The 21,085-nt window shown below is 45.1% G+C and overlaps 1 protein-coding gene across 5 annotated transcripts in view; it reads left to right on the forward strand.

Annotated features, from left to right (window-relative positions):
• Positions 1 to 19,355, forward strand: part of ARHGAP21 (Rho GTPase activating protein 21) — a 139,416-nt gene extending 120,061 nt beyond the window's left edge. For all 5 annotated transcript variants that reach the window (XM_029078125.2, XM_007667880.3, XM_039913922.1 and 2 more), the window contains 16 exons: positions 193 to 295; positions 1,141 to 1,174; positions 1,427 to 1,552; positions 2,129 to 2,410; positions 2,864 to 2,928; positions 3,033 to 3,166; positions 7,318 to 7,454; positions 8,767 to 8,922; positions 9,029 to 9,107; positions 10,714 to 10,787; positions 10,888 to 10,977; positions 13,107 to 13,232; positions 13,423 to 13,464; positions 13,776 to 13,881; positions 15,803 to 15,834; positions 17,593 to 19,355. In XM_029078125.2, coding sequence (XP_028933958.1) covers positions 193 to 295; positions 1,141 to 1,174; positions 1,427 to 1,552; positions 2,129 to 2,410; positions 2,864 to 2,928; positions 3,033 to 3,166; positions 7,318 to 7,454; positions 8,767 to 8,922; positions 9,029 to 9,107; positions 10,714 to 10,787; positions 10,888 to 10,977; positions 13,107 to 13,232; positions 13,423 to 13,464; positions 13,776 to 13,881; positions 15,803 to 15,834; positions 17,593 to 19,287 — 3,281 coding nt within the window. In that variant the 3' untranslated portion in view covers positions 19,288 to 19,355. The remainder of the gene's footprint in view (positions 1 to 192; positions 296 to 1,140; positions 1,175 to 1,426; positions 1,553 to 2,128; positions 2,411 to 2,863; positions 2,929 to 3,032; positions 3,167 to 7,317; positions 7,455 to 8,766; positions 8,923 to 9,028; positions 9,108 to 10,713; positions 10,788 to 10,887; positions 10,978 to 13,106; positions 13,233 to 13,422; positions 13,465 to 13,775; positions 13,882 to 15,802; positions 15,835 to 17,592) is intronic.
• Positions 19,356 to 21,085: the final 1,730 nt, after the last annotated feature.

Below are 21,085 nucleotides of genomic sequence, written 5' to 3' on the forward strand. Positions count from 1 at the left end.
TTGTCTTGTTTTTGTTTTGTTCTGTTTTGTTTTGCTGTCTGTTTCCCCCGTTTAGACTGTGAGCCTGTCATTGGGCAGGGATCGTGTCTATCTGTTGCCAAATTGTACATTCCAAGCACTTAGTATTAAGCGCTCAATAAATACTATTGAATGAATGAATGAATGAATTTAAGTATTCGATCTTCCTTGCAGAATCCGTGGGGTCTCCTCTCCTAGATGCCCAATCTGGTGCTAAAACTGAGAGGTCGAAGTCGTATGATGAAGGGTTGGATGATTATAGAGAAGAAACAAGATTGTAAGTTACTGAAAAGTTCAGTTTTACTTGTCTGTGTCTATGTTCGTGTGAAGTGTATTTCATAAAGGTGCTCCTGATTCTGTAGACTCACATACAGAGCATTGATCCAAAAAAGCGAGGCTATGCTATTACTACTACAACACTGTGGGATAGGCCCCATGGCCTAATGGAGAGAGCCCAGGCCTGGATTTTAATCCCAGATAAAAATAACGACTGTGGTATTTGTTAAGCACTTCCTGTGTGCCAGGCACTCTACTAAAGGCTGGGGTAGATACAAGGTAATTGAGTTGGACACAGTCCCACATGGGGCTCGCAGTCGTCATTGCCACTTTACAGATTAGAGAATTGAGGCACAGAGCAGTTAAGTGATTTGCCTAAGGTTGCACAACAGACAAGTGGCAGAGCTGGGATTAGAACCCAGATCCTTCTGACTCCCAGGCCTGGGCTCTTTCCACTGGGCCACGTTGTTTCTTCTCTGCTTTTTGCTGCTGTGTGACCTGTGGGAGGTTACTTAACTTCTCAGTGCTCTAGTTTCCGATCTGCACAATGGAGATACAATACCTCATCTTCTTCCCCTTCAGCCAGTGAGCCATGGGTGGGACAGGGATTGTGTCCAATCTGTTTATTGTGTAGCTGGGCTGGTGCTTGGCACCTGATAACTGCTTAATAAATACTATCATCATCAGCATTTTCATCTCTTCAAAAAGTGAAGCTCTCTAATACTGATGAAGGGGGGGTATGGTGTGGGGTGTGTGTGTGTGTGTGTGTGTGTGTGTGTAAAAATACCTTTGTATGTTGAAAGCATTTCCGGGCATATGTTGAAGTACTATACTTTCTTTCAACAGGTCTTTTAAGCCTTCTAGCCTGAAAGGAATCAAGGTAGGTACTCATGAGTTTCAAGGTTTTAAAAATGTCTTCAAATTGTAGTGCTTATGTTTCCTAGTGACTGCTGTTGAAGTTGGTCTGATTTTCTATTTTGATCATATCTGAAAGCTTTAAGGATGCATCGTTTTCTCTCAGCCCACAAATATACTTATATTGTTCGGTTGCACAAGTATGTTTATATAAAAATGAATCTGCATCTAAGTGATTTTAGAAGAGCCTGAATGCCATATTCTGCTTTTTATATAGGTTTTAGACAGCCAAAAGTCTTCAGAAGATTCTGAATCTAGAAAAGACTCCTCTTCAGAAGTTTTCAGTGATGCTGCAAAAGAAGGCTGGCTCCATTTCAGACAACTGGTTACAGATAAAGGGAAGGTATTGGATTTTTAGTTATTGAATGTGAAAATTAGTTAAACGTATCTTTCAAACGATGGGTATAAAGTTACGGAAGGGCTCTTTTTGTGGTGTATTATTCATAATAATAATAATATTTGTTGTATAGCACTCCTGCAGAAGGACACCAAAATACATCTAGCTATAATTAATAATGAGATCTGATGGAAGCCTTGCTGAAACTTCTTGTTTCATGTTTACCCTTTGTAGCATCTTCCTTATTGTTCAATTTAAGATAATTTTAAAATTCTGGTTCAGAATGAATTAGTGAACCGTGATATCTTGGGCATGAAGCTACCGAAATCAAGATAGAAGATACTTTCTATTTGCACTGAATATTCCTACATACTGGGTGTTCTGGTTAATTTTCCACTATTCTGCCCCATTTTTGTGCAGGCTCTCCATACTCCTACTTGTCAGTGGCTGCCCAGCTATTACAGTTGTAGGTTGGCTTAATAACGGTGTCTCTACTGAGAAGACCTTGTGACTTGCTGAGCTAGCCAATGCCTTTAAAGCTCCAGTTTAGTCTAATATTCATTTTCTGTGCATTGTTTCCAGCGAGTTGGAAGCATTCGACCATGGAAGCAGATGTATGTTGTCCTTCGGGGCCACTCGCTTTACTTGCATAAAGATAAGAAGGAGCAAACAACTCCGTCTGAAGAAGAACAACCCATCAGTGTGAATGCATGCTTGATTGACATCTCCTACAGCGAAACCAAGAGGAAAAATGTATTTAGGCTGACCACTTCAGACCATGAGTACCTATTTCAGGCGGAGGACAGAGATGATATGCTGGCATGGATCAAGACCATCCAGGAGAGTAGCAACCTGAACGAAGAGGTATTTATTCCAAGTGATGTGGGTGATCAAGATTTATGCAGTTTCTACGTGGAAAAACTCAGACTCTGCCGCTGGAAATCACTTTTTTATCACCACTGCCCATTTTCTAGAAACTGAAAAAAATTTTTGTTGATAAAGGAAAAATTCATCCCAGCAGCTGCAGCAGTGGTAGGAAGGGAGAGGGAGGGAGAAGGCGGGAGGGAAAATTAAGGCAGAATCCAGGAGAAAGCAGCATCTTCTGGCAGTATTGGGGCAGGCAGCTGGGCGGCATCGAATGCCAAATGAAGAAGATGACAGCCACTTCAAAAATAATAGTTATGACTGTACTCTTATTCCAGCCTTTTTGGTTGCTAGGAACAGTCTTGAAATTTAGCTGGAGAGAATTTAAAGAGAAGAAAAAAGAGAGGCATTACCAGAAATTATCTTCAAATATTTCTCTCAACTCATTTTCAGGACACTGGGGTTACTAACAGGGATCTAATTAGCCGGAGGATTAAGGAATATAGCAGTCTGATGAGGTAAGTCGAAAATTAAAGTAAATAGGTTTTTGTTTTCTGTTTTTGGCTATAAACCTGGGAAATGCAAAAAAAAGTCAACTCACATCTAATTTGATTCTTTGCAGTAGCAAAACAGAGCCATTGACAAAAACACCTCGCCCGAGCATCAGGCAGACTTTGCTTGGCACTAAATCGGAACCAAAGACTCAGAGTCCACATTCTCCAAAAGAAGAGTCAGAAAGGAAGCTCCTCAGCAAAGGTATATCTACTCTAGCTCTCCACATTAGTCATCTTGGGTGGATTGAATTTACTAGAGAGCTCATTAGTGAAGTCACTCACCAGTAACATCAAGGTTCTGATGATATTTTACTCTTGGTGGACAATTTCTTCTAAGGCTTTTGGTACCAATTCTTTGAAGACTTACATCTCCCTAGTTTCAGAACCATAAGTATGTGGAGATGGTAAAACCTTTGGTCCAACATCTGGGCTGGCCAATCAGTTCTTTTCAGGACTCAAGTAATAAATTAAATGCAAATATAGTATTTACTTGCATAGCTGCCCCGTTATTTTGCATGCTTTTTCTAGCTTTAAAACAAGGGTAGACCTATTACATGGGTTATTTAAGAATTAGGCCTAGCAATAAGATGAGAAGGGAAGGAAGAAGGAGGAAAGGACGGGAGAAGGAGAAGATAGGTAAGCTGGCATTTCAGACTACTTCTCTTCTATTGGTATTCTGCCAAGGGCTGCCTATGGTAGGCCATCAGTAAATTAATTCTCCCACTCTAGGTCAAAGCATTCTCACCCTTCCTGCTTCTCTTCCCTGGGCATGCAGCTCTCATTACTTACAGTCAGGTGGTACAAAAGTAATTTCTTGTTTCCACCTCAAAGATTGAATTGGGGCAGTTATGTTATGGAGGCAGTTATCTGAGTAAAAATGATATGCATTTGTTGATGCTAGCCAAAAAGCTATCACCAGTTTGGAAGGAATGATTATTTCCCCAGCTGGTGGTGTATCCATTCAACATCTGCCATAGACAGTGTCTTCTAGGTGTATTGATAAGTGTCTTGTGCGTCAAAATCAAGAGCCTTATAGAAATCCAGGTAGATTTTAACTGCTGCTTCCCATTTATCTCCACGGCCTGTTGCTTTAATCTAAGAGAGAATGAAATTCATTTTGCCCAACATACCAGACTGTCAGAATCATAAGTAATAATAGCTGCCTCTAAACTGGAAGTTTGTGGTGGGCAGGGAACGGGACCACTAACTATTGTCTTGTACTCTCCCAAGTTTAGTACAGTGCTCTGCACATAGGGAGCTCTCAGGAAATACCATTGATATTGTTCTGAAAGCCTGTCGCATTCCTCCTTGGGTGTGTGTAATTTCTCTTTCTCTCATATGTACTTACTCTAGTCATCGAAACAAAAATTGCAATTTTCTTTAAGCCTGCTCTTTTGTACAGATTACTGCAGACAGTTGTAACTAATCTGGTAAATTCCAACCACACTATTCAGTACACAAGACACACTAATTGAGATTGCAGGTACTTTATGCCTTGGAATATTTGGATAATGAAAAATGTGGGCTTGATCCTATCAGGTAGACCATTGCCCAGTTTTTCTGCATTCTCCAAGTTTTATATTAACCAAGGTAGCCATGGTTCAGGTAGAAACATAGGCAGCCCAGGGATACTCGCTCCAAGGTAGCCCATTAGCTTTATCCCCCTCACTTTTGGGGGGGGCCTCATCTATTTTTGCTGAATGCCTAGTTTACTTTTTAACCTTTTAACAGGCAGACTGCAGCCCCCAGTGGTTCCTGCAGGGCCAAGACAGCGGCTCCTGTTTCTCCCACAGAATACCTCACTGTGGTTTTCTCCTCCCTGACCACCTCCCTCCCCCTTTTGCAGGCTATCCTGCATTCTCTGGAGGCAAGGAGCTTTATTCTTAGAAGCAGTGTTATAATCCCCACAGGGCTGGTTTACACAGCTACTGACCGTCCCCATCATCATGCAAGTTCAGCTGGCCTGTTCTGGACAGGCACCATAGCTGCTGATACTTTGCTAGTGACTTCCTTATCTACGCTTCTCTTCTCTCCTCCCTTCTTCACACCCCTATCCTCCTGCCTTATCCACCTCCTCCTTCATTTCCCCCTGCCTCACCTTCCTTTTCTCTTTTCTCTTCCGCCTCCTTCCCCTCAATGCTCAATCATTATCACCAGTGGTACCTACTGAACACTTGCTATGTGCAGAGCACTGTACCAAGTACTTGAAAAAATACAATGCAACAGAGTTGGTAGACATGTTCCCTGCCCACAACGGGCTTACATTTTAGAGGACTCAAGTTCACCACCTTTGATATTCCTGGGCCTCTTACTGAAAGAGAGGCAAGAGTGCCATTGGATGGCACTCTTGATAACTGAGACTCTACCTCAGCCTGCATTGCTTACCCTGAGTGACAAGGAATGAGACAAAGTGCCCTTTCTTATTTTCATGGGCATAGAGTGGATGTGGTGGTTTCTCAGCGACACCTCTCGTAGCCACAACACTCTTCCAACGCAGAGAACACCTCTCTCTCCCCGTCCCCTCTCCCAACATACAGAGGGAGAATATACATATATACTCACAAAAATACATACCTATTCATACACACACATACATTTGCAAACACATATTCAGGTTTTCTTTACCTTGGATTTTGTATAGAATAGAAGCCCTTGTCATAGGAGAACTGAATATATTTTGTATGTATATATTCTTGACAGACCCTGTGCTAAGGAAAATTCACATTCTAGAATGACTTTCTCCCAACATCACAGCCCATCATTTCCAGATATCTGCAAGTTGGCAGCAAAATAAGAATATATTCCTAGTTCTCTAATGAGGCTTTATTGAAAACATGTAGGGAAAACACGTGCTATAGAAGAACTGAATGTACTGTCCATCTATTTGGGTAGCTGATCGGGTGAAAGGTATTCAGGTAATGGCCTCTCGGCTGCAGTAGGCAGTGCTTAATTCATTCGTGCTGTGCTCTCAGCTCTGGCAATTAGGTTGGCAGGCCAAGCCCCAGAACCCATTCTGGAGTCCCTGAACCTTTGGGTGAGTTGAAGCAAGTGGAGGGAGGGTTGCTGACAAGGGCCAAAGTGAGATGCGACTCTGGTGCGATCAGAGAAAGGAGGAATTAGGGGAGCTTTAACTTCAACCTAGCACATTCTTTAAGCCTCCAAAGTTGGGATGAGTCAGTTCATCTGTCTTCAGGAGAGGGGTGGGTTTGCAGTAACCCGGCTCCTCTCCCCATGTGGTAGCCGGGAAAGGTTTTAAGGGGTACAGGGGAACATCATGAGGTCACCAAGCCTTGTAGGGAGGACTTCAGTATGTTTTTCTCTGTTGGCTCTCCCTAGTGTTCAGTGAAGGAACTCATGCTGCTTCTGAGTTTGGGAGTGAATTAGCTTGGCTAGCGTCAAATCTCATTTTCTCCGAGGGTCATATGGATACCACATGGGTCAAAATGCAGTTTTTCTCCATGATCTTTCAGTAATGCAGTTTTGATAGTTAGACTTTGTAGAAATGCCTTCTCGATCATTAAAACACCTTTATTTCCCCAAACTCTGGAAAGGCAGGCGCCTGGGCCAGTGAGCGTAATTCAGTATAGTCCATATTGCAAAGCGTGAACTATCTCCTGTTTTTAGCACAGTAAATATCAGGGTTAGTTTTGTCATGTAGGCTTTGTCATGATGTGCTTGAGCACAGTTATTGGAAACAAACTCTTAATATTTATCCAAGAAAGGGAATAAGCCCTGGGTCTCACTATTAGAGATATTAGAGAGTTTGTAGATGCATTATGATTGAATTTTCTGTGTTTTGATGGGTAAATGCAGCTCTGAAGGCTCACAAGGGGTTTGCAATAGGTTCTGGATTGACTGGCTGACCGCATGCCCCTGAATTTTGCATGCTTAATTAACTTTTGAAATCCTGAGAAAATCAAGCCCTTGGTACCTTTGCCCATTATTTTCATTTGTAAATTTTTGCATCACTTGCTATCTGCCCACTTAGGAAGTGAAACTGAAAGCATCTCCAGGGGGAAGTTTAATGGATATGTGTAATTAAAATGGTTGAAAATGACTTACCTGTGAGGTAGCTTAGCTCATCATCTCAGGGGTTTTGTGCCACAGAAAATTAAAAACCCAAAGCCAGAATCCAACAATGTGTGTTGGCAGTAAAACCAAAACCAGAAAGAAGCCCTTCTTGGAAACCAAGAAGGGAAAAGGATGAGTCTGAGGGACAGACGGAGGGAGGGTGTGACATTTCTATCAGGCACATCACTAAACCATTATTTTTGTGCAGCTTGTTTACTTTTTGAATGTTTTTAACGCCCCCCTTTCCATTTCAAACCCTCCCTGCTTTTCATCAATCACCAGATGAAACCAGTCCCCCAAAAGGCACCTGGAGAAAAGGGATCCCCAACATCATGCGCAAAACTTTTGAAAAGAAGCCAACTGCAGCAGCAACATTTGGCGTCAGGTTGGACGACTGCCCCCCAGCTCACAACAACAGGGTAGGAGCAACATCTTAATCTCTTCAGCCTCCACCGATTCGGTTATTACGTGGATCGTATTCATAAACCAGCCGTGCAGGGAGAGCATGGCCACATATTCAGGGTGAGAGCCACTGGCCCTCTTCCTTCTCCACCTGCTCCTTTTCTCTCTGTGGTTGTGGCTGATCTGAGGAGGGAAAACTGAGCTAGGCCTTCGTCTCTCCTTTCTCCTTCCCCACCTTGGACTTTCTTACAGTGTCTATCCCAAACCTCATCCCCCTGCTCGACCAACCCACTGAGTGAGCCAGGAGGATGACTGCTCAAAGCAGGGGGCTGAGAATCACACTGAAATGATCCACCTGGTTGCCAGAATACCTTCTTAGCAGTATGACTTCGAGTGACCCATTGGAGATAGGGTACCAATTTTGCGGTCCTTACCTTCAAAAAGTCAGGGTGTTGGTCAGTGAGCTCACCCCCTTCAAAGCATTTATCATGCCTTGAACACTCTGTTCTGTCCTTTAGATGGTTCCATGCATCTGGCACTCCTCCCCCAACAATTCCCAATGCAGGAATCTGTCAATCAATTAATCAATCATTGGTATTTATTGAGCATTTACTGTGTGTAGAGCACTGAACTAAGTGCTTGGGAGAATACAACAGGAGAGATAGACCCATTCCTTGCCCTCAACAAGTGTACTGTCTAGAGGGGAAGACTAATGGTGAGTCTAATCCTTTTGCTGCCTCTGATTCCCCGCCCCCCCGGTCTGGTCTAGTTGGCCCTCCCTGGCTTCATGAGCCCTCCTCTTCCAGGCTTCACTGTCTTTCTCCCAGCCGTTACTTACCCTGTTGCTTCTGTCTCCTTCAAGTTAGCACTCCTTCTTCCACCGTAGTTCTCCTGCAGTTTCTGGCTAGGGGTTTTTCCATTTTTCTGGAGGCTGGGGGGTAAGTGCAGGAGCAGCTTGGCTTCATGAAAAGACCATGGGGTTGGGAGCCAGAGGACCTGGATTCTAATCCCAGCTCTGCCGGCTGCCTACTCTGTGACCTTGGGAAAGTCACTGAACTTCTCTTGCCTCAATTCCCTCATGTGTAAAATGAAGATTTGATGCCTGTTCTCCCCACTGTTTGGACTGTGAGTCCCATGTGGGGCAGGAACTGTGTCTGACCTAATTAACCCGTACCTACCCCACTGCTTAGAACAGTGCCGGGCACATAGTAAGCGCTTAATAAAGGCCATAGTAATAATTGGTTACCTGTGGTTTGCTTGTGTTATTGGAAAGGGCCTGGAAAATACTCGAAATATGCTCAAATAAAAGGGCTTGTTCTTCTTTGGCAGTACATTCCACTAATAGTAGACATATGCTGCAAATTGGTCGAAGAAAGGGGGCTCGAGTACACGGGGATCTACCGAGTTCCGGGAAATAATGCAGCCATTTCAAATTTACAAGAAGAACTGAACAAGGGCATGGTGGACATTGACATTCATGATGAAGTGAGTTGGACTAGACCTTATTTTCATTAGAATGGCTTCAATTGGATGTGCGGGGCATTTTTCCATTGGCTGTAAAAATTATTTTTTCCTCTCTCTCAATACCTAGAAATGGCGAGATCTGAATGTAATAAGTAGTTTGCTGAAGTCGTTTTTTCGAAAACTCCCTGAGCCACTGTTCACGAATGGTGAGTTATGTTCCTGCCTGGCACATAGTGCACGCTTAACAGATGCCACAATTATTATTATTATTATTCCATGATAAATCTAGATAAATCAACTTGAAATGGAAATTTGTGAGAAGGAAGGCCGGAGATTTGAACAAAGAAATGACAGCTTTCTTTGTCGGACAAAAGTAAAGTTTTTGAAAGGGATCACTTGACCTGGGGCTCCTTGGCCTTAGGCTCTGTAGGAGTTCCCCCTCTCCAATTATTGATGAGTAATTATTATCAGAGGGCCTAGATTATAATCCTGCATCTGCCATTGCAAATCACTCAACTTCTCTGTGCAGTTTCCTCATCTAAATAATAGGGATTCAGTACCTGGTCTCCTTCCCATTTAGACTGTGAACCCAATGAGGGGCAGGGACTAAGTCCGACCTGATTATCTTGTATCTGTTCCAGTGCATAGTGTAGTGCTTGTCCCATAATAAGCATTTCACAAGTACCGACATTATTACTTTAATTATAATATTACTGGTGAGAAGCCCCACACCTCTGAAAGAAGGAAAACCTTGTTGACCGAAGTAATTAAACCCTCAGTATATGCCAGCCCCAATTGAAGGTTAAATCCAGACAAGGTTCCTAGCCCTCAAAGGGCTCAAAGAGTTGGTGGTGGTAATTTCTCAACAGAATGGGTTTCCCTTGAAGTTTTGGGGGGGGGGGTGCCACCCCCATTCACTCAGACATAATTGGACTGTTGATATTTCTGATTTGGTGAATTTGAACCAGTTTCCTTATTCTGATTCCATTCTCCTCCTCCTCTGGGTTTGCTCCAGCTTCTACCAAAAATCTATGATGATTACCTTCAGTGTATACTTGGTCATCTTTATAAAGTCAATGAAGAAGTGAATGCTTTTGTTATCAAGTTTATAGTCACTTGGAAGGAAAAGAGGCAGCTTGAAGTTGCCAGTGCTCTGCCAGTGGTGTAAGATAGAAATAGTAAACTCAGTCCTCCCAGGCCTAGGGCGACTTCCTCCAGTTAGGCTGCCTGGGAGGACTGTGAACTCTTTTGGCCCATGATGGCAAAGTGAAATGCAGTAACATTGGCATTGGTGGGCAGCCAGGCATGGAACTCTTCTCCTTTGGTCCAAAAGAGTTAGTGCTCCCCGCGAAGAGCTTCACCTATTCCCAGACAGTGGGAATAGGTATTCCCAAAGGTGGGCCACTACTTTAGCCAGAGGACCACTTATCAATTTTGAGACTTGTGGAGGGCTGCCCACAGGCTCCTCCCACTGACAGGGTAAGAGTCAGGGGTGAAGAGAGGCATGGAGGGTTAAAAGATGGAAGTAACTGCACTTTTATTCACGCCCCTTTTGACTTGAACTCAGCCACGGCTGTGAGTGGCCACCCTGGTCTCCCATGGCCCTAAGGGCAGGCGCTTGAGGTTATTTTTTTGGTGACTGCATCCACGGAGGGCTCAGAGGCACCTCGGAGCAGCTGCTGGATGTAAATGGAGCTGCCTCTGCCAAAAGATAGACTGACGTTTTCTGGCTTTTGTTGTTTATGGGTGTAAGAGTTCATCTTTAAAAATCCAGGCCCACAGATATGAACAAATTTTCTTTCTGGTCAACAGATAAATATGCAGACTTCATTGATGCAAATAGGAAAGAAAATCCTCTTGAGCGCCTGAAAACTTTAAAGAGGCTGGTAGGTGGCATTTGAAGCTTGGGAGAGCCCTGAAATTCAGCCTGGGAAGCTTTTAGATCCATCACTAAAACAGGTTTTCGGTTTGTTTGTTTTTTAACAGATCCACGACTTGCCTGACCATCACTATCAAACGCTTAAATTTCTCTCCGCTCACCTGAAGACTGTGGCAGAAAACTCTGAGAAAAACAAGGTTTGTAGAGCAGCTGGGATCATACGTTCAAGTAGGTACAGTGTCTTGACGGCTTGTCCCCGAGGAGCGGCAAAGGACAGGTAGCCTCTCTTCCCCTTCTCCCACAGGGAGTCAAGGCCGAACATCGGGGCACACCCTCGTTAGCAAGGGGCAGCACTCACCTAAGGCCCAGCCCTTCCCTCAGACTCCATCCCTGAGTGCCAAGAAATCCCAGCCATGACACAAACACTTCTTCCTCTCTAAGGCCATTTAGAAGCGGTCTTCTGTTGCATCAGTCCCAGTCAGTGGTGATTCCTGGGTCAGGGACTTAATCATTCAGGAGAAGAGGTTGGATTTGAAGGGTCCTAAGGAGAGGGAAAAGTACAGTCAACAGTGTGGCCTAGTGAGAAGAGCACAAGCTTGGGAGTCAGAGGACTTGGGAGTTAATCCTGGCTGTGTCCCTTGCCTGATGTAGGACCTGTGCAAGTCACTTAAGATCTCTGTGCCTTAGTTATCTCCTCTGTAAAATGGGGATTAAATCCTCCTTCCTCCAATTTAGAGTGTGAGCCCAGTGTGGGGCAGGGACTATGTATAAGCTGAATAAACTGTATCTACCTCAGTGATTAGTATAGTGCTTGGATCTTAGTAAGCGCTTAACAAGTACCACACACACACAAAAAGACAGGGGACTTCCCCGTAAGTGAGGGTGCCAAGGTACTATCTTACTCTTTGTGTTTAGTGGCACATCACTGACAAACCCAGAGAGAGAGCCACAGGTCCCAGTCAATTCATTCATTCATTCATTCAGTTGTATTTATTGAGCACTTACTGTGTGCAGGGCACTGCAATAAGCACTTGGATAGTCCAATTCAGCAATAGAGACAATCCCTTCCCAATCAGTCATGCTTATTGAATGCATACTATATGCCGAGCACTATACTAAGCACTTGGAAAATCACAATACAACAGAGTATCCCTGTCCACAAGAAGCATGCAGTCACTGTACAGGTGTGCTCAAGACAAAGCCTGTTTTGTACATTCCATATAACCCTGGCACAGTGTGTGGAATGACACTGAGTGTGGAATGACAGACTTTTTTTTGTCTTCATCTTTTTGCAAGGCCTGTACTTAATGTATTAGGAACAACCTTGGAAATCTTTGTAGTGGAGGGAGGGTTGGGGGGCAGGGTGGGCTCAGGCTATGCATGCTGTGGGTTCTGCCACATTTAGCATATTGTATGGGTGAAAACAGGTGGGGTGATTCCGTTTGACATGACTGACCGATGTGTTAGAACCACTAACCAAGGATCTGGTAGGGAGTGTGCACATACAGGTGCAGTATTTTTCATGTACATACTCAAATCTTGGAGCTCAAGAGTTGACATTTCCAAGGATTGCTTTCTGAGAGGCAAATTGCCCCCCTCTGCAAAGGTGAACATAAATATAAATTATTTGGAGTGCATTGTTAGATGTACACCTCTAGTTTTTAAAACTAAATTTAGGATCAGCATATATTTATTAAAATAATAATAATAATGACGTTAAGCGCTTACTCTGAGCCAGGCACTGTACTAAGCACTGAGGTACATACAAGAGAATCAGTTCAGACACAGTCCCGGTCCAACTAGAGGCTCAGAGTCTTTGTCCCTATTTTACAAATGAGATAACTGAGGCACAGAGAAGTTAAGTGACTTAACCAAGCAGACATATGGTGGAGCCGGGACTAGAACCCAGGTCCTTCTGACTCCCAGACCTGTGATCTATCCACTAGGCATGCTGCTTCTCGAGCTTCAAAATGTCTCAAATTTACTACAATTCCAGAAATAAAAAGAAAGCTTGCTGAAGACAGTCTGTTGGTTTTAGTAATACTGGCTGATAAAGTATAACGTCATATCCTCTTGTAAAGTCAATGAAAAAATAGGGCCTACCTCCCTTTGATAGACGGAGAAGCCGCAGATCAAGGAAGCTAGTTTGTCTTTCTCGGCCATAAGCTAATACCCAGCTCCTTCACATGTAGTTTTTGTTTTCTGACTTGTAATATTTACTACTACTACTCAAGAGCCCAAAATCAAATCCCGGCCCTACTGAGGGGGAGGCTGAGCATTCTGAATTGAGCCCATATTGATCTTTTTTTTTTTCCCTTCGTTTCAGATGGAGCCCAGGAACCTAGCTATAGTGTTCGGTCCAACCCTGGTTAGAACCTCAGAAGACAATATGACAAACATGGTCACACACATGCCTGACCAGTACAAAATTGTAGAGACCCTCATTCAACATGTAAGTCCAGGGTTCATCTTCTTTAGGACGAGCATGACCAAGACCCGCTCCTCCTTGTAAGGGCAGCTTGGTTCTGAGTCTTTTCCTCCTTTTCTCTTTACCACGCCATTTCTTTCCGTTGTTGTTCTCCGCTAATGGTCATTCTCGGTTGTCTCATTTCCGTTTTCACCTTTTTTATTTTAAATTGTAGCACGACTGGTTTTTCACCGAAGAAGGTGCCGAAGAGCCCCTCGTAAGTATTGTTCCTTTGCTATCAGTGGGCCGTTACTGTGGTCGGGCACCGCGAGCCGTCAGGCCGACTGCCCCGGGTGCCATTGTTCGCCGGGCACAGCCCAGAGTGGGTTTCCACCTCCTCAGCTCTCACCCTAATGAGAGCACCAACAGTGCCACTGGGGTGGTCCTCTGGTTTGCAACCGTCAGACGGTGTAGAAAAACTGTGAGCTTGTGAAGGAGCCCTGACCTCAGGTACCTAATGCGGTGTTAGTGAATGTTATCAAATGGCAATGAACTAACTGTAAAGAGCTCTTTGTTTATTAACTGTAGACAACTGTACAGGAGGAAAACACTGTAGAATCTCAGCCTGTGCCAAACATAGATCATTTACTCACCAACATTGGAAGGACGGGAGTCTCTCCTGGAGACGTATCAGGTAACTCTCGCCTGGACAGAATTAATCTGTAGGCACTTGTAACCCACTCCATTTTTCTGTAACAAGAGAGCAAATCGATCATAAGTAACAATTCTCTTGTGATTTGTTTTTCCTTTTCTTTTTTTCTACTAATAAACGGATTCTCCCTCTTCTGACTGATCTGACTGCGGATTTTTCCAGGGGTTATTTGGCAGGGCTGCATGGAGTCGGAATGCTTACTGAGCAATAGAACTGTCAAATGGGGAACTAGGAGGGGAATGTGCATGTCTCCCACTGTTTAATTTCTTCACGGTGGTCCATACAATAGTCATCACAAGGTAAAACAGATCTGTGCTGCTGGATATGCGGTTGCTGTGATGGCAGAAAGTTTGACCTCCTACACGGTAGCAATGCCCCAACTAGGAACTGAGCTGACAAAGCAGAAGGTTAAATCGAATGGAGCTACTCCGGGGAGAGGTTGCACCCCCGTCGTACGTGGTGATTTGTCTGTATTAAGAACTGTATTCAAAACAGTAAAAGCTGACCTGAGGCCACTCTGAGGCCACTCTCTCATATGGCCCTGCCCTGGTGCTGCTGGCTCTTTTCAGGGATGTTGTTTTCTTCCTAACTGTCGCACTAACCCAACGTGTTTCCCCACGATGTTCTCCCTTTGTCTCTAGTTCCTGTTCTAGTCCTAAAGGGGTTTTTTCAGGACTTAACTGACACAGGCAAATCTATGCTGATGTTCAAACAGGCGAAGTGGGAGGAGTCTATCAGACGGTAATGTCACTGGTGGATTCTATGATGTCCCTGATGGACAGCTGGAACTGTAGGAAGAAGGAGGACTGTTGCCCACACTGTAGCTGCCTTGTCTGCAGAAACCCCCGATTCTTGTAAATGGAAAAACGAAAAAGAAAAAAAAAGAGGAGTTGATCTGGGCTGTACATTTTTCTTTTGAGAGTATTTTAAACAGATCAATGCTACTTTCTTAAAGTCTTTCTGCTGTTTCTTGTTATTTCTGAAGCAGACCCTGAGGAGAAATAGCATGGTATGGTGTACCAGTTTTTCAAGTCATAAAGCATTTAGCCATGTGTCAGAAAAGGGGCGTGGCACGGGGCTCAGCTCACCTCGAAAATCAATCGACCTCAAAGTTGAGACGAACTGACACAATCGGTTTTATCGCCTGTGGCGCTGACCCCTTCCTACCCTTTTTCTAATTGTACAATCTGAGTTTTTGCCAGACAGTAAAATTATGGTCTCCATCGTTCCATTTCATGATAGCGCTTGTTCTAGATAAGTTCAAAGCCGGTAGCCCTTCCATTGAGCTAGTCCAAAGGAACCCGGACTGCATTGATGAGTAGTGTCAACCTGGGATGCGAAATCTGGAGCAACGATAAGAATTCAGGGCCTGGAAAATGGGGGTGACTGAGCAAATGGTTTTGCATCCCCAACTAGACCATGAATGCTCTAAAAGAAGGAGTTCAGTTTAATGGTCTGACAAAAATAACCACACCGAGTGTCGCAGTTCAGCGCTAGGACAGTGATAGAGTTCTGCATTGCGTATCCGTCCGATTCCAGGATGGGGTACACAGTACAATTCTTCAGGGGTCATCAAGCTTCTCTGTTCCTAGTTTTTTAATAATTATAAAATCAAACGTACCCTAGTATTTCTGTTTTTATTTAGAACAGGGCTCCTTTGCCATTCCTATCATTGAGCTGGTTCTGCCTACAATTCACAGCATCCTTTCATGGCGGTGGCTTTCTGTGGTGCGGCTTGCATCTTTGTGAGCTCTGACTATCCACTGTGTTTCTATTGTTTTGTTTGGGTTTTGCTTTCACATTTGGCTCTGTGCTTGTGTTTTCCATAAGTTTTGCATTGTCTGTAGCAAGAACCAGAATTTTGGCCCCATCTGACCACCACCTCTGATTTGATTTTCCACAGATTCAGCCACTAGTGACACAGCCAAATCTAAGGTAAATATTCTTATGACATTTTAAGAGCATAGTTTTTCCCTGTATTTGTTTGCGATGGGTCAATGAATGCCACTGGTTGATGGGCCGACAAATTTGCAATGAAATGATGCCTAATTTGAAGCCTGAGGTCGGGGTGGGAAATAGCTTGAGAAGCAAAACGGTGCCCAGAGGCCGCCAAGAGGGCTGCGAGAGCCCTCTGGTTTCCAGCATTCTCTATTATACCTCATCAGGGAGTTTGCAGAACTGTTCCCCTGCCTTATTCTTTATGGGCCAGATTTTCACTCGGGCTGGTTAAGCATCCACCACGACAATTTTTACTTATCTTTTTCTCTTCTACAATAAATAACCCAACAAGGGTTTCACTAAGGAAAAAAAGTACCATTAGCTTTTCTTCACTTGACACCAGTTTGACACTTGGTGGCCCAAAATGGGCTTCTTGGCTTAAAAGAAGCTGGTATTGAGAACCTATGTGATGAGAGCAGCCAACTCTCTCGTCAGCTCTCAGGATCCACAGTTTGCAATCCGGTCAGATAAGAAGGACAGTCCCACCTGTGCCTGCCAACTGCCCTGTACTCTCCCAAGCGCTTAGTTCAGTGCCCTGCCCACTCTCAGCACTCAGTTAGGCAGCATGGCCTAGTGGCAAGAGCACAGTCTTGGAAGACTGAGGATGTGGGTTCTCATGCCTACTCTGCCACTTGCCTGCTGTGGGACCTTGGGCAAGTCACTTAACTTCTCCGTGCATCAGTTCCCTCATCTGTAAAATGGAGATTAAGGCTGTCAGCCCCTTCTGGGGCAGGGACTGTGTCCAACTTGATTATCTTGTGTCAACCCCAGCACTTAGAATAGTGCTTGGAACATAGTAGCCCTTAACACATACCATCATTATAATTATTATTATAATTAAATGCCACTAAACGATTGACCGGTCCTAGCTTGGAGTCGGTGCAGTCCCACGATGCCGTCAGTGACTGAGTGACCGATTTTAGATGGCCGAGGGTCCGGTCCCTTGTCTTACACAGTCATGGAGGCCAATCCATATGAAAGCCACTTAGCACCACCTCTTCTTCATTTACACGTGAAGAGTGGCCTATAGGCAATTTAGGATTAGCCCTCCCTGGCTCATTGAACGGAAGACTGGTTCAGGAGCCTAAACCCATGAGTTAGCCTGCCAGCAGCAACTCACTGGATCAACTCGTTATTCTCTCTTGAGGCTCACTGATCTGTGGGAGGGCATTCCAAGCAGGAGTGGCATGGCAAGGTGGCTAGAGCACAGGCCTAGGAGTCAGAAGGTCATGGGTTCTAATTCTGGCTCTACCACCTGTCTGCTATGTGGCCTTGGGCAAGTCACTTCACTTCTCTGTGCCTGTTACCTCGTCTGTAAAATGGGGATGAAGGCTGTGAGTCCTATGGACAGGAACTGCGTCCAACCCAATTTGCTTTTATCTACCCCAGCGCTTAGTACAGTGCCTGGCACATAGTGCTTTACAAATACCATTATTATTATTAGTTGAGTGTCCCAAACGGCGATAGGCCACTGAGGCTATAGGCAGAGAAGGGAGATGCCGACCTGGAACACCAGAAGGAGGAGGTGGGAAGCCAGCGGTGGCGGTCACGTGATAGGGGCCTGGTTCACCAGCTCCTTGAGCAGACAGCCCTCTGGACTGTTTTGAGTAGTTCATTTCCTCTGGAACATCTCAGAGAAGCAGATGTTGGGTGAATTGCCTTTTAAGCTGCATTTTCCTGTTTTTCCTTCCTCAGGGTTCTTGGGGATCTGGAAAGGATCAGTATAGCAGGGAACTGCTTGTATCCTCCATCTTTGCAGCTGCGAGTCGGAAGAGAAAGAAAACAAAAGAGAAAGCCCAACCGAGCAGCTCAGAAGATGAGTTGGATAATGTGTTTTTCAAGAAGGAAATTGCAGAACAGTCTCACGGTGATGCTATTAAAAAAGATGGTGATGGGCTGGGAAGAAAACAAAGGGTCTTGATTTCGAAAGAAAGCAGCACTAAAAAAGACCAGCATGGGGCAAAAGACAAGAAGATGTCCCTAAGAAAAGGAAGCACGGGGTCCGAAGAACCCTCCCCGCCGTACAACTCAAAGCACGCCAAGTCTCCCAATCTCAGCTGCCGCTTGACCGCTCCGAGGGGTGACCCAAAAACCCCGGTGCCACAAACCTCCTCTCAGCTGGAGGAGACCGTGTCTGACTCCGGCACCCTGCTGAGCACTTCCTCCCAGACTTCCCTGCCCCGATTTTCCAGTAAGAAACTGACCAGCCCAGAAATGAAACGGGGCGAGTTTTTTGCCAACGTCACCTCGGACTATTCAACCGCCTCGTCCACCACATACCAGGCAGGCCTCGACTCGAGCAGGCTGAGCCCAGAGGTGCAGTCGGTGGCAGAGAGCAAGGGGGATGAGGCGGACGACGAGAGGAGCGAACTGGTCAGCGAAGGCCGCCCCGTGGAAACGGACAGCGAAAGTGAATTCTCCATTTTCACCCCGAGCTTTGCCTCCGACAGAGCCTTCAGGGCGAAGATGCAAGAGACGACCAAGACTAGCCGGCGGAACTCGGAAGGAAGCGAGGTGAATTGTACCGAGGGTAGCCTCACCCCGAATCTGGACGGCCGCAGGCAACAGTTCAGTTCCCACAAACTGATCGAATGTGATACGCTGTCTAGGAGGAAGTCTGCCCGGATCAAGTCGGACAGCGAAGGCCTGGGGGATGGCAAGATGGAGCGGGAGACCCCGTCGGTGACGAAAATGTTCGATGTGATGAAAAAAGGAAAATCAACAGGGAGTTTGGTCATGTCCGCCAGAAGCGAGTCTGAGAAGCAGGAACCCACGTGGAGGATCAAAATCACCGACCGGCTAAAACTGCGGCTCAAGGCATCGGCTGACGACATGTTTGGGATCGGAAGTCAGAAGGCCAGTTCGGTGGAGAGCGCCAAGAGGAAAAACATCAGGCGAAGGCACACCCTTGGAGGGCAGAGGGATTTTGCCGAGATCAGTGTTCTGAATGCCTGGAAAGTCCACGAAGAGAGCCCGAGCAGGGAGAGAGAGTACGAACTGTCCGCTGTGAATCGGTTGAAGCCCAAGTGTCCGGCCCAGGACCTCTCCATTTCGGACTGGCTCGCGCGGGAGCGTTTGCGCACCAGCACATCTGACCTGAACGCCGGAGAGAGCGGAGACCCCAGGCTCGAGAACCCGAGCCGGGCGGACGTGTCTGGAGCGGACCTCCCTCTATCCGCCCAACTCCGAGCAGACGAAAGCAGCTCCCCCAGCACCTTGACTTTAGCCAGTCGGCCCTGTCTCTCCGCCCCTTTGCAGGCCCCCGACCAGATCAATGGTGAGAGCTTCCAGAACATGAACAAAAACAACTTTAGCGCCGCCGTTGACGCCCATCCTCACAAACTGTCTGGAACCCAGGTCGTTAAGTCACGATTCTATCAGTACCTTTGAACCCGGGACTGACGTCTAAGCACAGCAACACAAAGAGCCACTGTTACATGTTCCAGTAACCCTGTATATATTTTCCTGTACCAGAATTGTTATTATTATACAGCCTTCATTTGGGCTGATTTCACCGATATGCACTGTGGAAAGTCTTTACGGTGCATTACTACAGCCAGAAGAACATAAAATTAAGAATATATATATATACATACACACACATACATAGGTATGTATGTGTGTGTATGTATATATGTATATATTTAAAAAGTATATCGGATGGTTGCAGGCAAATAAGTGAATTATCTGCTGTGACACGCTATGTAGTGTATACAAGGTTTTTATGACTGAAGATTGCTGAATACCACAGCTGGCATTAGTATGCAGAAAACTTGTTTCTTTGGTTTAGTCACTAACAAAAGTGCCTCATCATAAAAATTCATTTGGCTTATTAGGGTGCCATATTGTTTATTGTTAAATTAGAGAACTCGCCACAAACACATGGATGCGTTTTGTCAGACACACGTTGCGTTACAATGTACCGATTTTAAAAACAGATGGATACAGAGCTTCCATTCTTTAGGCATTCCAGTTGGATCTCTGAGTTTTATATTCCAATTTTAATACCGTTTTTGAGTTTTGTGTGACTTGAATTTTTAATCTTTCTGTAAAAGAAGTAACTTAAATGAACATATTATATGTGTATCTGTTCTTCAGGTACCAGATTTGATTTAATGTTGTTTAACATAAGCGTGTAAAGGCGTGTAAATAGTGGATCCTGGATGCAACTGGCTTCTTTTATTCAGAAGAATAAAAATCTGCATGAAGACTGAATGAATCCAAACCCGTGTTATGCCTGTGTGCATACAAGTAAACACTGGAAATAAAATTAAAGTTTTGGTGAACTCCTGCATGTCCTGATGCTCATTCTAATGAGGAATCCAGCAGTGTCACCTCCATTCACTTGATTGGAGTTACTCAGAAAATAACAGCTTATCTGGGGCTGCTCCGAGTTCGAAGGAAAGTTACAGATGCGTGGCCTGGTGGACAGAGCACGGGCCCGGAGGTCAGGGGACTTGGGTTCTGATCTCGGCTCCTTCCCACGCTTGCTGCGTGATGCTGGGCAAGTAATTTAACTTCTCTGTGCCTCAGTTTCCTCATCTGTACAATGGGCATTCGATACCTGTTCTCCTTTTCTCTCAGACTGTGAACCCCACATGGGTCAGGGACTCTGTTTGAACTGATTGTCTCCTGCAGGGCGTAGTACAGTGAGTCGGCCCACAGTAAGCACATAAGAAATATCACTATGATTGACTTGTGGAAAGAGCACGGGCCTGGAAGTAAGAGGATCTAATCCTGGTTCTGCCATTTTGCCTGTTTTGTGATCTGGGGCAAGTCACTTAACTCCTCTCTGCCAGTGGAGTTTGAATACCCTTGCTTTGTCTCCCTCACTCGGTGAGTCTCATGTGGAACAGGGACCGTCTAATGTGCTCATATTGTATCTAACCCAGTGCTCAACATGGTTCTTGGCACGGAGTAAGTGTTTAACACATGCCAGTAAAAACAGGACTCTGAGACAGTGAGTACACAAAGCATGGTCATTCTATCAAAATTGAGGAGCAGCGTGGCCCACTGTAAAGAGCACAGGCTGGGAGTCAGAGGACTTGGGTTCTAATCCCAGCTCAGCCAATTGCCTGCTGGGCACCTTGGGTAAATCACTTAACTTCTCTGTGCCTCAGTTCCCTCTTTGTAAAAAGTGGGGATTCAATGTCTGTTCTCTCTCCTAGACTGTGAGCCTCATGTGAGA

This window comes from Ornithorhynchus anatinus, chromosome 13 (assembly GCF_004115215.2).
Source record: "Ornithorhynchus anatinus isolate Pmale09 chromosome 13, mOrnAna1.pri.v4, whole genome shotgun sequence".
In the NCBI taxonomy this organism is placed as follows: Eukaryota; Metazoa; Chordata; class Mammalia; order Monotremata; family Ornithorhynchidae; genus Ornithorhynchus; species Ornithorhynchus anatinus.